This window comes from Camarhynchus parvulus, chromosome 3 (assembly GCF_901933205.1).
Source record: "Camarhynchus parvulus chromosome 3, STF_HiC, whole genome shotgun sequence".
Lineage (NCBI taxonomy): Eukaryota > Metazoa > Chordata > Aves > Passeriformes > Thraupidae > Camarhynchus > Camarhynchus parvulus.
The window spans coordinates 86,848,709-86,864,607 of NC_044573.1; the positions used below are offsets into that span (position 1 = coordinate 86,848,709).

The window sequence follows — 15,899 nt, forward strand, 5'->3', positions numbered from 1 at the left end:
ACCTGTATGAGAAACAAAACTCATACTTGTGCACTTTCAATTGAAGATAGTGAACAAGCAAGACCTAAAGGAAAAAGAAAATCATAATTAATGGAAAAGCACCCAAAGCTATATCCCAAAGCACCCAGAGCTATATAGACATTTTAATTGAAGTATTTCTATAATGTGTACTCTGAAATACAGTCTTAATTCACTCCAATTTCAGTTATGTTAGATAAAAGCATAAAATATAACTAGTTCTAGTAAAATGCCAAGGATGTACTCAGATCTTGAACTCAAGAAGTCAGTATTTACTGATTTACAGAGATATTGTGAACTAGATTTTTCTTTTTCTTAGTTAAAAATATATAGAATTAGTTATAGTTATACTATTGGCAGAATATGATCTTAATGCAAATTTTTATATAATAGGTGACAATTACAGGTGTTCACTCTTGAAGATTCATTAAAAGTTTCTGGTTTGAACTTAAAGTAGCTAAGGTAAAAGATCTCTTGCATCAGAAGCTTGCTCAGAAAACAGGGATTTTTCAGTTTAACAGCTAATCTGCTAATAAAATATGTTGGGGAAATTCAGCTCTGAAAATTAAATCCAATCCATTTCACAGTGTCCCCTGGAAAGTGGTTAAAGTTCTTTGGATGTTTTCATTCAACTAGAAATGAGCCCCTTCCTTGGGCAGGAAGCAACTAAACAATGACTATTTCGATGAGTCCATAAATAGTTCACGGTCAATATGCTGAGGGAAATTTCAAACCCTTGTGTTGTTGGAAATTCTGACATTTTCTTTCCAATACAGATTAAATTTTGAAAATATTTGAATACTCCAGAAACCAATATGCATCCTTTGGGTTACCTGAACTAACTCAACGCAGATAGCCCTGACACATTTGATTAGAAGAGGCTTGTCTCTGCTGCCTTACCCTATGGATGTGTGGGTTGTGGTTCTCATGCCTCAAGTCTTCATCATGGGTCTGGAATCCTTGCTGGCCACCAGCTCCCATAATCACCAATAGTGAAATCAGCCCTGCAAGGAACTGCAGCGCTTCATTAGCCCCCAGCAGAAAATAGAGGCTCTTAACATGATTGCCACAAAGTGGATAGTGAAATGCATCTTAGTATTTTATGCAAGTGATTCAAAATGAAACATCCAAGACAGAAAACACAATATTGTAGTTGCAGTTAGGTTTTCTTGCAATTGAACGCTTCATTTTAATTTTCTAAATTACAAAATATTTTGCAGAAAGCTTAATTTTTTTGTTGTTACTAGTATTTTTCATTGAAAAATAATTTTGTTAGAAAATCTTCAGTCAAATCCATCGTGGACTGGCCCTGCATGTGAAGTTAAACTCAATCTGGGAAAAAGCAACCCAAGGAAAATTAGTGCACTGCTAGGCTTGCATGCATCTCCCTCCTATTCCACTTATAGATAAGGAATCCTTACTGCAAAGCCCTGTAACTCTTCCAGCCTCTGGTATTCTCTGGTGTTAGGCTGCCCAGAGAAGCTGCGGATGCTCCATCCCTGGAAGTGTTCAAGGCCAGGCTGGATGGGGATTTGAGCAAGCTGGTCTAGTAGAAGGTGCTTTTGCCCAAGGCAAAGGGGTTGGAACTAGGTTATTTTTAAGGTCCCTTCCAAACCAAACCTTTCTATGGTTTTATGATCCACTCTATTTAGATTCAAATCTCTCAGTCTCACTGCACTCTGGTGACCTCTGGGCCTGTGTCTGGTAAGAAACTATCAGGAAACTGTGCCTGTGTGAGAGTTGTTTCTTTTTTGCAGGTACTTTCAGTACCTGGAAAGAGTTTTGAAATCTTCAAAATAAAAGCACAGGGCTACAATCATGTGTAATAAGGATTTGCAAGTCTGTCAGGATGGTTTACTGCATAAGTCTGAAGGCACATTGTAAATCTGTATTGTGATCGCTATTTCTACTTTACTTTTCCTTTTCATAGAGGTACAAGATACAAAAGAATTTGGTGCTTAAGGACTGAATCTTTGAAATAGAATTTATACTGTGTCATTTCAAAGAGACTAGATTCATTTTAATCATAAATTGACCCTTTACATTATATTATTTTCTTTCCCCTTAGTTGGAAGTATTCCTTTCTGTGCGTCTGTGGGTGGTTTACCATTTATTGGTACTGAGTATTTCATGTTCATTGTCACTCAGATAAAGCAGAGAGACATAAAACTGTTTTATGAAAAATACTTGCTTGTTGTATGTGTTTAAGTTAATGTTTTTAGTCTTTGAGAAATCAGCCATTTTTCCTATTGTGAAGGAATGTATCTATGTTCAATAAAGGACTAGAGCACCTAATTTATTTTCAAAGGGGATTAAAGACTCGACAGAGTAGTGTAAATGTTAATGTTCTCCGGTTACTATAGTTGAAATAGTCTTACTTCCTATGTATGTTATCTCTCAGCAGTTCCAGTTTTAAGCTGGTGCCTCAATTAGCAAATGTTGCAGACCCTCCAGAGAGCGACTTGGATTTATAAAAAACATCTTACACTGAGAACAATTCAGAAAGCTTTATATTAGTTCAGAGGCAGCTGTGATTCATAGCACAATAAAGATCAACTGACCTTTTAAAGGCAAATATGTCTTGCTGATTACAGAACTAAATGAGCAAAGGTCTAATGAAGATATTGTATAACCACCTCTTTCTAAGCCTTGTCTTAGTCTGTAAGAGGTTATTTTGGGCAGGTATATAACTTATCTTTGAAATTACATGCTGCAAGTACTTATAACTTGTAAAGATACTTTACTCTCCTCAGTGCAATTTTGCAGTCACAAATGCAGATTTGTCTAGTTTGCTCTTTCACTATTCTTAGAAATAATAAAGAAAAAAATGCCACATTAAGAGAAGTCGGAGTAACATCTGGAAAAGTTAAAAATTGTTGATTAACCTTGTAGGAGTAATGCAGAATTTTGTAACTGTCACAGGAAAGAAGAGTGGTAATTATAAAAGCAATATTCATCTCCCACCATCAACAGACACAATATTTTCACATTTGCATAGGAGACAGGGCTTCTTGCCAGCTGCTTGGACCTGAAGATAAAAGAATGCCAATGACAGAGTTTGATGAGGTCTCACTGATACTACACACCCATAAAAAGTACAAAGTCCTACTTGCATTCACATCTCAGATCTGGTGGACACAAGCACATTCCTGTATGACTCTGAGGGGTGATAGGGACACAATGTCAAGTAAGAAAAGGCTAATCCAGCCTCATTCTTTCTACTTCATATTCTGAAGTAGTACTTTGAAGTTCGCTGTGTCATGTGCAGTCAAGAACACAAAAAAATCATATTTTTAAGGAAAAATCAGTAAGAACAAGATTCTGTAGCTTTTTGGTTAAACTCAGGACAGGTATGGGACATTTTCTAAAGCAAGGCAGACACATTTTGGTTTACACTGACACTTGATGGAAATAACACATGTAATCAGCCTCTGGGTCTTTGGGCTGATGTCAGCCAGGCCAAGGCGTTTGTTTCCTTTGCAGCTGGCAGAGGCAGAACTGTATGATTTCAGGCAAGATCTGAACACCTTCCTTTCAGGGACCTGAAGTCTAAGTTTTATTTCAGCAGAAAAAGGGTGTAGCCCTTGGCTTATGTGTTCTATATTCACTAAAGTACTACTTAAAGTTCTTTATAAATGAGCTATATGTTGCCTCCTTAAGACTAGACCCACCTGGCTAGTAGAATGCATAGACTCTTCTATGGTAACTTCAAGGGGTTTTGGTCAGAGAAGCCTTGTGGAAACAGAGAGGACTCAATATTGTTTACTAACTATTTTTCTTCATTATTATTTGGTGAATTCCTTGCCTTCTTTTAATTAAATATCTCCAAACCAATTTTAAGAGTACCTCTCCATAAAATAGAAATTATTTTCCTCCCTATGGAGACTGTCACACAGTTTGGCTCTTTAGTTTGAAAAGAGGATGCTATCAAAATAAGAGAAGAAATCTATTTCTTGGACAAAAAAAGGTAATTACTTTTGTCAGGTCTAAGGATGGACTTGAGACCTCATATTCAAGAAAAAAGGTAAGGCAGAATCATGACTCAGAGGGGCATTTCAGGTTAAGAGAGCAGGCAGTGAGTATCAGCAAGAAAGTCCAGGATGAGATAACACAATAGAAGTGCGTTTTTCATTGATTTTCTCTCTGTGCAATTTGTGGTGTCCCTTTCTCAGGTCACTGCCTGACTAGGGAGCTTTTCTTTCTTGTGAGCAGTGGAGAATTCTTCTCAGAGGGCTCAGCTGTACATCAGAAAGTGAACAGAATATGAAAAATACTTTCCTTCTTCTCTTTGTGGTTGACCCTTCTTACTTTGTGTGGGATACAGATGTCCCATATTCTGATGAGGCAATGAGTATCTCTAGGGTTTCTTCCAATGGGATGCACTTGCCAAGATGCCACAGGTGTTGCTAGAACTTTGTACCTGTGTGTCATCAAGGATTGCCTAGGCCTGGTAATCATGGGATGCTGGGTTTGGAAGCAGAACATCTGTTCCACGCAGACCATCAAACACCTCCTGTGTGTGCAGCAGCAGGAGGTGCTGTAAGGTCTGGGGGAAGCCTTGGCCTAATTGGCATTGGGAGCCACAGGAGTGTCAGAGGGAGGGATGTTGCCACTGAGAGGATCTAGGCACCTTACCCCTTCCTTATCCTTCTTTTGCCTAAATTTACTCATTTATAAAAATCTATTGAATAAATAAACTTGTTGCCTAAAGTTGTTCCCTTCTCTTTTCATTTTTGGGAATAGCAATCACAAAAAAAGAAGTTAAATGATTCAAAGCTTATGTTGTCACTAAAGTAGATTCCTTCTTCTCTGGGAAGAAATCAGGGCAAATTTACAAAGGAAGAGAGAAATATATAACACATTCATAAAGCAATTGCAGAAAATTAGAGTATATTCCACTTCAGTATATTTCTTTGCGTACACGGCCAGTTTAGGAGATCAGTTTTGCTTCTCAAAAAGCACAGTGTAAAAATCAATTTTCTTAGAAGAGCAAAATTTGTAAGCAACATATAATTCACTGATTTACTATTTGATCTAAATGCCAAAATAAATTAATGCCTTTGATACGCTGAAAATAGCAGGCTTCTTCCAGTCTTTTAGAGAGTACTCAAGCACCCACATCTCAAAACTTTCAGCAGCCTTTTCTTTAAACATGATGTCTCTGTGTCACGCTATAAGAAAATGTCACAAGCTTGTGATCTTAACACTGCCTTTATAAACTCGAGCTGATTTACCTGCATTCTAATTAAATTCTCATTGATATTAGTATGGTTCTAGTTTTAAATAACTTTAAGTGCATTATCTCATACTAAATGTATCATAAAGTAGACACTTTTGGTGTGATTTTTACTTGAGATGCTTCTTTGAAATTCAAAAGGGATTTATGCCTTCCCCACACTTTTAATTTTGGGAATATAATATAAGAGAAAACAGGCCATACCTTGAAATAAATTTTAATACAGACAAGGAGTAGTGAGAGTCTGCTGAGCACAGATCTCAATGCCTTGCTATCCTTAGTGTGTCTGAGGGTATTTGCTTTAATTTTAAATTTTAGTGATATTTTATATAGAAATTGAACTGATAATGGATTTCTTTTTCCTGTGTTTAACCTCATGCTCTCTCCAACCTGTGACATCTTGGCTCGGCAGCCCAGTCTTTCCATGGTGCCTATTCCAGAAAATGAGATGCTCATCTCCAAGGAGGTAATCAGTTGACATTTAATGTGTTTAAGCATTTGCATGCTACCTTTATCTTCTATTTGCATAGCCCATATAAGGTTGATCAGTAAAAATGTGCTGAGCTTCCAAACCTGCTTTTTTTTCCTGTGCAAAGACTACATAGACATTCATTGTTCTTAATGATCAATGAAGAAAAAAACCCAGAGCTGTTTTGCCAACTGTTGCTTATGTGAATTTGAAATAACAGTAACATTTATGCTTCAGGTTCCTGATATGTGCTGTTGGGATGTTAGCAAGTGGGAATGGTTAAATTAAGCTGTTTGTTAAATTATGCAGCCATATTTAAATAACACGTTCCACAATTTTCAGTCACTAATATAGCTTCTGTTTTAAATACCAGGTACTACAGCTACCAGAAGCACTTAGGATAGTTATTAAGAATTTCATAAAAGACAGTCAAGAAAACATGAAATCCAATTCAAGTTTGCCCAGTATCAAAATTTAGTGCCAGTTTTTTTTTTCTTGAAGTCTAAATTCAGTTGCCAATTCCCTACTACATTTATGTGTCTAAACTGTAGGACCATAGTGGTTACCACTGTAGACAACTCATTCAGTGACAGAAGATGCAATCTATTAGCCATTATCAATTTTCTCTTGAGACAAAGAATATAGAAGATAAAAAACGGTTCAGCTGGCACTGGCAAGTCCCTTTTTCCAACACGAGCATGAAGATGAATGATAGCCTCAATGTTGGAATAGACATATGTAATTCAATTAACTATCACACTCTTTAGCTTTGGACTGTAATAGGACACCACTCATTATGGGACATCTTCAATACTATTTTAGAAATTCACCTATGAAAGCATAATTTAGTACCAATAATAGCAGTATGAGAATGTTTATGACACAAGAATCAATTTTTTACTACCAAGACCTCTTTTACCAGGTGCATTCTCACAATTATTTCACTAGTTTTTTAATGAATGTAAAAATACAGATAAGAATGATAATTACAAATTAGTAAGCAGTTTTAATTTATTATTTTAAAATTAGATTCTAGTTTGTCTGAAAGCAGCCACATGATAATTTAAATATACGAAATGGATGTTTGCCAGTCATTTCTACCAAACGAGTAAATTCCTTTTATTTTTGAAAAATACTGTGGGAGTTTTGGGGTCAAGCTCTTCACATTTTGGAAGTAGAGGATTTGCCTGAATTCTGAGTTTGTTGACAACATATCAATATATCCTCACAGTTTATCTCAGTTTCCACTGGAAAAAAAAAAGGGGAAAAAAGATAAAAATGAAAAGAGGTTGATATCTTAGTGGTTGGGTGGATGAACAGACTGCAGTTCTGCACCAGGAGAACATAGGCATGACTGTAGCCTCTTATTCTCTTGTGCATCCCTGGCCTCTCTGCACAGGGTGTCAGGGACTTGGAGCTGTTTCATATCTCTTTTTGTTTGAATCTCCATCACAGCCCCCCAAATCTCCTCCTTTGTTCCTTGCCTTTGACATTTCTGCTTGTTTTTACACCATCAATCCCCTTTCCTCTGCCTCCCAGGAGCCACTTCTTGATTCTCTCAAAAGCAGGTGTTACAGTGTCTGCTATTCAAAGAAAAATCCAAAATGTCCTCACAAGGTGAAGTTAGACCAAGAATCCCCTTCAGATCTTCTCAGTTAGGTTGTTTTTTTCCAGCTCAGCTGTAAAGTTTTGGAAATATTATTGAAGTAATGGTATATCATTAGAAGGCAGTGAGAAGGACTAAATAGTTCTGAGGGTAAATTTGGTTTTGAGATTAAGCAGATTTGCAGTACACCAGGAACTCTAAAATGGGTATATATACACGTACATGTATAAATGTGTCTGTGTGTGTGTATGTATTTGCAGCCTCTGATGATGCAGATGATTTTCCTGTATTTGAAAACAGAGGGAAGCAAACAGCTAGATCCTTGTGTCTCATCCTTCTACCTTACAATTTGCACATTGAGGAAGAATTTTGCAAATCTAATGGAAAGACTGATACTTTCAAAGAGAATTCTCTAAGAGACAAGACGCATAATTTAACTATTAAGATTATTAAGATCATTATTAAGATCAATTCAGAAAGTGAAGGATCTTGTACTGACAGTAAACAGACACAAAAAAAGTGCAAAATTCCTTTGGTTAGAGGCCAGCTTGGTCTGTTCCAAGGCAGGTAAAATATATTAAAACTGTCTTCTAAAAGTTCCCTTATATTTTAAACAAGCAGTTTGAACAGAATTTCTATCTACATTTTTTAAAAAAGCTTAAATGTAGTAAAACAATGGGAGAATTTGTACCATGATCTGTAGAACAACTATATCTTATGAAACTGTGGTTGTATTTATAAGGACCAAAGCGGATTGATGGGAAAGAAGATTTATAAGTGCTGTTATCAGTACACTTTGTATTTCCTTTGATTAACGTCTTATTGGATGACTTATAATAATGCTAGCTAGAGGCAAATAATTAGATTTAAAGTTGAAAAAAAAGTGTCAGATATCATTTTGTACAGCTGAGCAAGCTGACTGCTGGTTCCCTGGGGCCTGTCACTAATGAGTATTTTGCCACTATGACTATGCAAAGTGGACTCCAGTCCATGTAGAAATATCAGGAAGAATTGTGTCAGGCTCACCACAAGCTGCTTGGGAAGTAACATCAAGAGATGACATATTTGCTGTTTTCTATATCACAAATCAAAGAAGGCATTTTTCATAGAACTGTTCAACTCACTTGTAAAAAGCAAATGATCCAGTATTTTCCCAAATTTTTAATCCCATTTTTAGGAGGAGGAGGAGGTGACCAGGCCACATCATTCTGGCCGCGTGAAGGCTGAGCAATCTCTTTGTCTCTTTAATGGGTGTCAGAGAAGACACAAATGCATCTAGAGATGACCCCCATTTTTCATTCTCAGTCAAGAAGAACTGAACAAAGGCATCTGTTTCCCTTGAGATCTATTGCTAGAAACTGAAGTATTCAGCATTGATACCCAGAAGGAGATCAACATTTATGCAGTCTTGGAGACAGACAGGACAGCAACACAGAATTAGGTGCAGCTCAAGTTATTTGGGACAGCTTTCTTAGCTGACCTGAGGGTAGTGGCTTCTTGGAGATAAGTTGTTGTCAAGCTGTCTCTGAAAAACGAACATATTTTCACCATTTTCTGTTTTATGTGGTTGGGTTTTCAGGATTGTATGTTATAATGTTTTCCCTTTCTAGTGCATTAAAAAAAGCAAGGAAGATCTTGGTTGATGATTTTTAAAATCACAACATCTTTCAGGTGCCTGTGTTGTTTCTTTTTATTTGGGAACCTATCTTGACTCTAAGAACAGTTTATACTGAATTCTCACCTTATGAGTTTCATAACCCACAAATCCTCATCCTAATTTAATATGTCTTCTTTTTTTATCAGTGAATTCTGTTTGGATGATGAACTGATTAGAAAAAAAATCTGCCAAGTCATAAGTCCAATATTACTCTTACTGCTATCATAGATAATTCTCCTATATTATCTAAATTATTATCTACTCTCTTTATCTAGAATTATATATAGGCTCAGACTTAACTTTTCCTGCAATGTTCCTCTCTCAGAACGAGAAAGTAAGTGTGATTTGTGCAGTTCCAAAAGAACCCAAATGGATGGACAGATGCTCTGTGAAATGTAAACACCTCTAGGAAGGAGTGAGAGAGGAAATGAGGGAAATGTGCTGCTAGTTTTTCCTTAGTAATTTGTATTGTTTTCCTCAAAGCAAAGTATTCACTGGAAATAAACAAACAAACAAAGTGGAGGTACCTTTGTATTCAGAAGAACAGCATTAGTGTAATTTTAGCATCATTCTGTCATGGCATGTAGCAAGTAAGACCTGTGACTCCCCTGTGAAAGTAAGAAAATAATTAAGTGATATTCTCCTCCTTGTGAAATCCTCCTCTACTACCAGTGCATTTTAAATGGAGGAGGTCTGAAGGATACTCTTTGAAACATAACCAAGCAATATGCCAATAATTTCTGATACCTACTGTCTTCCTTTCAAGTAAAGCTAGTGTTTGCCCAGGCTAGGATGTGTGAATGGTGTTATAATCAGTCTCAGAATTTTACTGAGTCAGAACCTTTAGAGAGAACATTGGGCATATATACCTGTGTAATCTGAAAAAAAACATTGTGTGTAGGGGCTAAAAATATGTCCTCATTACCCTTATTCATCTATGATTTACAAAATCCCAAGTCTACAATTACAATTACTAATAAATGAATAATTATAGTTACCAATACAATTACTCCAGGTCCATGTAATCTTTTGCTGAAGTTGAGTAATTACTCAGTTTTATCTGTTTGTTTTGTTCACGAAAGATCTGCAATAGTTACTTGAGAAATCAATAGCATTTCTAAAGTCAACATCTATAAAAAGACCCCATGAGAGAAAGTTGATTCTATTGACTTCAGTGGTGACAGGATTTTACCAGCTGTCTTCTGTGCAAAGTAACAAAAGCTCTTGAAATTTGAAATTCTATGAAAATGTCAATATGGTCCAAAGTTTTGTTTTACATTGCTCTTGGTCTTTATTTACTGAAGGAGTGTTCCTGCTCAGAACGTCAACAATAGTATTAATCATTGATAGAGTCTACCTATAAGAGGAAAATGTAGCCATTTTATGAAAGTGTCATTGTACTACAGAATTTATGTAAAGGATTTTACTGTAAACAAAAGCTCCAACCTAAATGACATTATCATGGCAAAGTGATGTTCTTCCAGTTAAACACCCTCCTCATTGGACCCTGAATTATTCTGTAATGATTCAGGCCTTGCATACCGCTCAATACCTTTTCAACTTGTAAAAAAGATTCCAGCTTGTCAAAGCAAGGACCTAACAGAAGCAGAGGGAGCTCCACTGGCAACACTCCCACTCAAAGGTCAACTTTATGCAAGCACCTACTTTTTCCATTTGGCAGATGAGATAGATCTTTCCAGACGTGTTGGGGACAAAGACAGAGTTGCTCCTTGTGCCTTCCTAGGAGACAGAAGCATGGGTTCTTCATGTGTCACATCACAGATGTGCTATTCACTTTTTGCTTTCCATCTTGCACAGAACATTGCTGCCCCTTCCTCTCTGGAGTAGGGGGTCTCACTGCCCTTGGTTTATTTTGACCAAGCCGAGGAGTGCAACCCTAAGCTCTCTCCATAGACTTATAGCAGTTCATTTAGCTGAAAATTTAATGACCCTGAAAATGAATATTAAATGTATGAATAACTACTGTTTTTTCTGAAGGAATAGGATTTTCAGGTGTTAGTGGTGTCAAATTCTTTAACCTCTAAATTGGGTGGGCCACTGAAACAGTAAACTTGCCTTCTGATATTTACAAATAGAAAGGCAGGTCCAAACAATGCACACTTCTAAAATCTCAAATAAAAACTAAATATCAGCAGAAAACCTTTCTAGTTACTTTATACTTGAACAGTGTTTTAATTTTTTTCTTGAATATTTTGTATGTTCAACAGGAAATTTATATTGCAACAGGTATTTGGGCAATACTTTAGTCAGCTTCAACTATATCTTCTTGTTTTAAATAAAAACTTGCAGTTATAGCCTACTGACTTGAAAGGGCATATTAGATCACCATGCTGTAACAAAGAGAAAATATTATATGCATTTATAGAATTTTATTTGTGTGGCGATTGCATAAAAATAATTACTGTAAATATATTAGCTTTATAAGTTTACATTTAAAAGTCTGAAAGAGTAGTAATATAAGAATTATAGAGAAAGTTTGAAATATCAGTATGTGATTCAAACTGCAATTGGAATCTAATTCCACCTGGCATTAAGAAACAGCTGGTCCCCTTCAAAGAATGGCAGGAGTTCTGAGAAACAGTTTTAGAGGACAAGAACTTGCCTTGAATAGTTAGACAGAACATAATTGTGGGCTGAAGAAGTTTTTTTAAAATTATTAAATACTTAGGTAATGCATTAGAATCATTAGAATCATAGAATCAGATTTAAATTAGCTATAGTGTTTGACCATTCTTATGATATGAAATATGTTTCTTTATGGCTAATTAAAATTTCCCCACTTGCTGCCTTGTTTTCTTTCACCATGCAAACCTGGGCTGTCATTAAACCTTTCTTAAATGTCTGGAAAAGGAATATAAATGCCCCATAGTCCACTCTTTAGGTTAAACAATGCTAGCTGTAGCCACCCCTCATCTGTCACATATCTTTCTCAGAAATCAACAAACACTTGTAACCATCTGGATAGCTGTCCATTGGTTTCCTCTGCTTGCTTGACAAAGCAAAATCTATTTTTATTGTGAGGGCTCGATAATGGAAATTACATTCCAGATGCAGCCTTGCTTATGCCCAGCAGAGGGGAATAACTTCCTTCAACCTGCTGGCTGTGCTCTAGTTAATGCAACTGTATATGGGGTTATCCTTCATCACAACAAGGCTGGACTGATGCACATTCTGTGTGGTGTCAGACCTCATATCCCTCTCGGCAGAGCTGCTTCCCAGTCTGTCAGTCAGTCAGTCAGTCAGTCAGTCAGTCAGTCAGTCAGTCAGTCAGTCACTGTCCTGTGCCATTGCATGGGTTATTCACTTCCTCCATCCCTCCTTGTCTCCTGCCCCATGCAGGATTTTGTATTTCCCTTTGTTCATGGATTTTCTGCCAGCCCGTTCCTCCAGTTTGGCAGTCCCCCAGAATGAAAGTCATACCCTTGGCATATCAGTCTCTCTATCCTCCAAATTAGTAACATCCACAGACTTCCAAGACATGTAGGTTCTTCAGATCTCTGATGGAGATGTCACCCTAGCATCCCCTGAAATATTCCCTGGAGCAGACATTTTGAGCTGTTGAATTCTATCTTTGTAGACCAGTGTCCCAGATAGGGACAGGCTGCATTGGTTCACCCCCAAGAGTCTATCCCACTCTTTGGTTTGGGTGCTGGCAAATCCATGCTAAGGCAGAGGCAACCAACCTGTGTCATGTGAAGGCAAGGGTGGCCACATGCTCTGTCCTCCAAGCAAGAAGTTCAAAAAAGAAGTGGAAGGTGGAAAACCAATGTGAAACTGGTGTGTGATTAGTCAAGGTGATGCTTGTCTCCTGAAATTTCTGTGGGCAGAAGAATTCCTCAAGGATGTCAATGCATGAAAAATAATTCCTGGTTCAATAAGCAGAGCTGTAAATTAAGAGTGCATCAAACCAGTGATTAAAAAAAACAGAGAAGTGCTGTGTGGAGTTTTCCACCAGTTTTTACAACTGCTCCTGCATAACATTTGCAGTTTTTATTTTCCTCTTCACTTTGTTTTTGCTTTTTATTTTCATTTTTCTATAGGTTTCCAATGAAAGAGGTTCTGTTTAGATATGATGGTGAGTATTACTATTTTTTAAAAATATGATTACAGTCAAAATTAGAATATGTATCTACTTTGGTGTCACTTTATCAAATTTTTATTCTTTTATTTGAAAAGATAATAGGATCCTTTAGGTACATGATTCAGTGTCTGGACAATAAGATGGCTACGTTTGGTGAATGATTTTCTATGAATTATTACCAATGCAGAAAAATTCAAATTCTTAGCATGACAGAATAAAGTCACAGTAGAATTAATTGTAAGTGAGATTCAATCAAATTGTTGTAAGGAATTGAACTAGGAATTGGAACTAGATTATGAAAGGATGTCAGGGAAATAAGATAAATTTTTTATATTTGAGCACATGACCACATACTGCCATTAAATGAATCGTTTGCTAGAGTTAAACAATGCCACATTGCAAATAATGTGCTACGCTTGAGAGCTGACTTAATGTAGTACTTAGCAAGAGAGATCAGCAAATAGGTGATACTGAAAAGTTCAGTGCCTTTTTTTCCTCTTTCTGTGTTTCAGTCTTCACAAAAAAAAAGATATTAATTATGAATAAAAGTTTATTTCAATTATTGTTAAGAATTTGTGAGTAGGATCATGGAGAGAAATGGAAAATGACACCTGAAGGAGTACTGAGGTAAATTGGAGTATTTACAATGGAACAGCCTAATGAAATTTACCCTTAAAATACTTAACCTAAGCAATTTCTCTAACACTAGTGATTAGCAGGATGAGTAAGTTCCCAGAAAACTGGAGAAAGGTAAACACAATGTTCTATCTAAGCAAAAGAGGAAAGGAAAATCTGAGGAATCACAGAAAATTCAGTCCTAATAGCATTACCAAGACACTGGAAAAAAGTATTAAACAACACGTTTATGGGCATCTAGAGAATGGTAAGAAGATAAGATTATTTGCACAGGGACACGTCAGAAACAAATCCTATCAAGTTGATCTCATTTCCTTCTGTGACAGCAAGGCAGATACAAGGATGTGTTTTATACAGTGTATCTTCAATGTAGTCTCACATGACATCCCTAAGCAAGCAAAGTAAATTAAATTCACATAAGGTAGACTGGTACTTGATTGGAAAGCAGGACTCTGAGAAGGGTTATTTGCTGCCTGAGAGGGAGAACATCTCCGTGACTTCCAGAATGCTGTCTTCTAGTGCTAGCACTATGAAGCTTTGCTATTAATTACTTTCTCAATGACATGGACAATAGGCTTACCCAATTTACAGATAATGCCCACTTGGGAGGATTTGCAAGCAGCATGGAAGCCAGGATTTTAATTCAGAAAAAATCGCTTACATTAAAAGAATGGCTTGAAATAAATATGATACAATTAATTGAAGAAAAATACAAAGAAATATTATGGGTACAGACAGAAAAAGAATAACAATAATACTGCAGGTGAGAACCTGAGGATTATAGGGGAGGAAAAACTGAGTCTGAGTAGAAGAGGTGATGCTTTCAGGGACATGTTGAAAGGAATGCTTATAATATGATGAAGATAATTACTATTTTTTTCACTATTAGTGCAAAATCAGTGGCATAGGATGTGGGAAACAAATGGGAGATTTAGAAAAGATGTAAAGGCTTCAGTGTCTTCATACAGAAGATAAGGACATAAGGACAGAGTAGAGGCACAGCAGTTTCTCTCTTCATAATGGACTATTATAAAGGGATATGAGTCACTTTTTCATCTTTCCTATGAGTAGAGAAAAAGAGATGGGTCTAAATTTCAGGGAAAGAGATTTAGTTTGAATTTGAACAGTTACAGCTCTGTGAAAATTTAAGTCCCAAAAGCAGTTTGCCTCCGGCTGCTGCAAAGACAGGCAAACTTCTCACAAGATAAATCTGACCTGCCAGCTCTCATCTTCTCCCACAACTATAGGACAAAAGAGGTGGCTGAATATATCTTTTAAGTTGGTTTTTTAAAAATTTCTGTGAAACTATTAATTCTATTTGTTAGCCAGATCATCAGACTGTATAAATTAGGAAAACTAAGCGACCTCAGTGTGTGCTATGCGTCTTACTAATCTGTATTTTTGACAAATTGTGTTCATACAAAAAACCTTCTTTTGCAGCCCCAAATTAGGATCAAGAGCAAAAACTGAATTTTGAAGCCTGTTTCTATATTAAGAAGGAATCCACAGCACCAGTGTTATTTAAAGCACCATAAAAAAAATGCTTATGGTATGCTAGTTGCAAGGCAGTAATAACAATGAAATATTCTTTCAAGAAATAATCTTATGTACTAGCATAATTAACTCCAGGGATATACACATGAATATGCCATTTCTTGAAGTGCTTGCTGATTTAAGAGATGCCCAATATAACACAGCATATTTTCTTTAGAAATAATATAAATGTTAAAATTAAATAAAGCTGTATTTTGTTGCAAAACATTTTTTGTGATTCTTGTTTTTACCCCTGTAAATCTGGCTCCATGGGTTTCAATAGCTGAGAAGAAATGCCAGCATTGCTGGGAAAGGAATGCTCCTGTGTGCTTTAACTTGGCAACATTTTGCCGCCACACAGACACTTGTGTTTTGTGAGGTAGTCCAGGGATTATTCACATTGGTGTCAGCACCCACAGCAGTCAGCAGTGAACATGCGCAGTGATTTTCCCCTGCCATGCAATATTCATAGCCCCTGTGACCCTGCCAGGTGCAGAGTGCAGGCAGAATTACCCTCTGCACTCCTGGAACAGCAGGAAGAAACATCGCTTTCCACTTTATGCTGCTGACTTTTTGATCTTGTGCTGCTTCCACATGACGTTGTACAGGCCTGGATCTTAAAGATTTTGCTTTCAAAATGAA

The 15,899-nt window shown here is 36.7% G+C and overlaps 1 protein-coding gene across 1 annotated transcript in view; it reads left to right on the forward strand.

Annotated features, from left to right (window-relative positions):
• The window catches only part of MLIP (muscular LMNA interacting protein), a 104,066-nt gene extending 88,583 nt beyond the window's left edge, over positions 1-15,483 (forward strand). The window contains exons 12-14 of the mRNA XM_030945361.1: positions 5,667-5,720; positions 13,048-13,082; positions 15,165-15,483. Coding sequence (XP_030801221.1) covers positions 5,667-5,720; positions 13,048-13,074 — 81 coding nt within the window. The 3' untranslated portion in view covers positions 13,075-13,082; positions 15,165-15,483. The remainder of the gene's footprint in view (positions 1-5,666; positions 5,721-13,047; positions 13,083-15,164) is intronic.
• Positions 15,484-15,899: the final 416 nt, after the last annotated feature.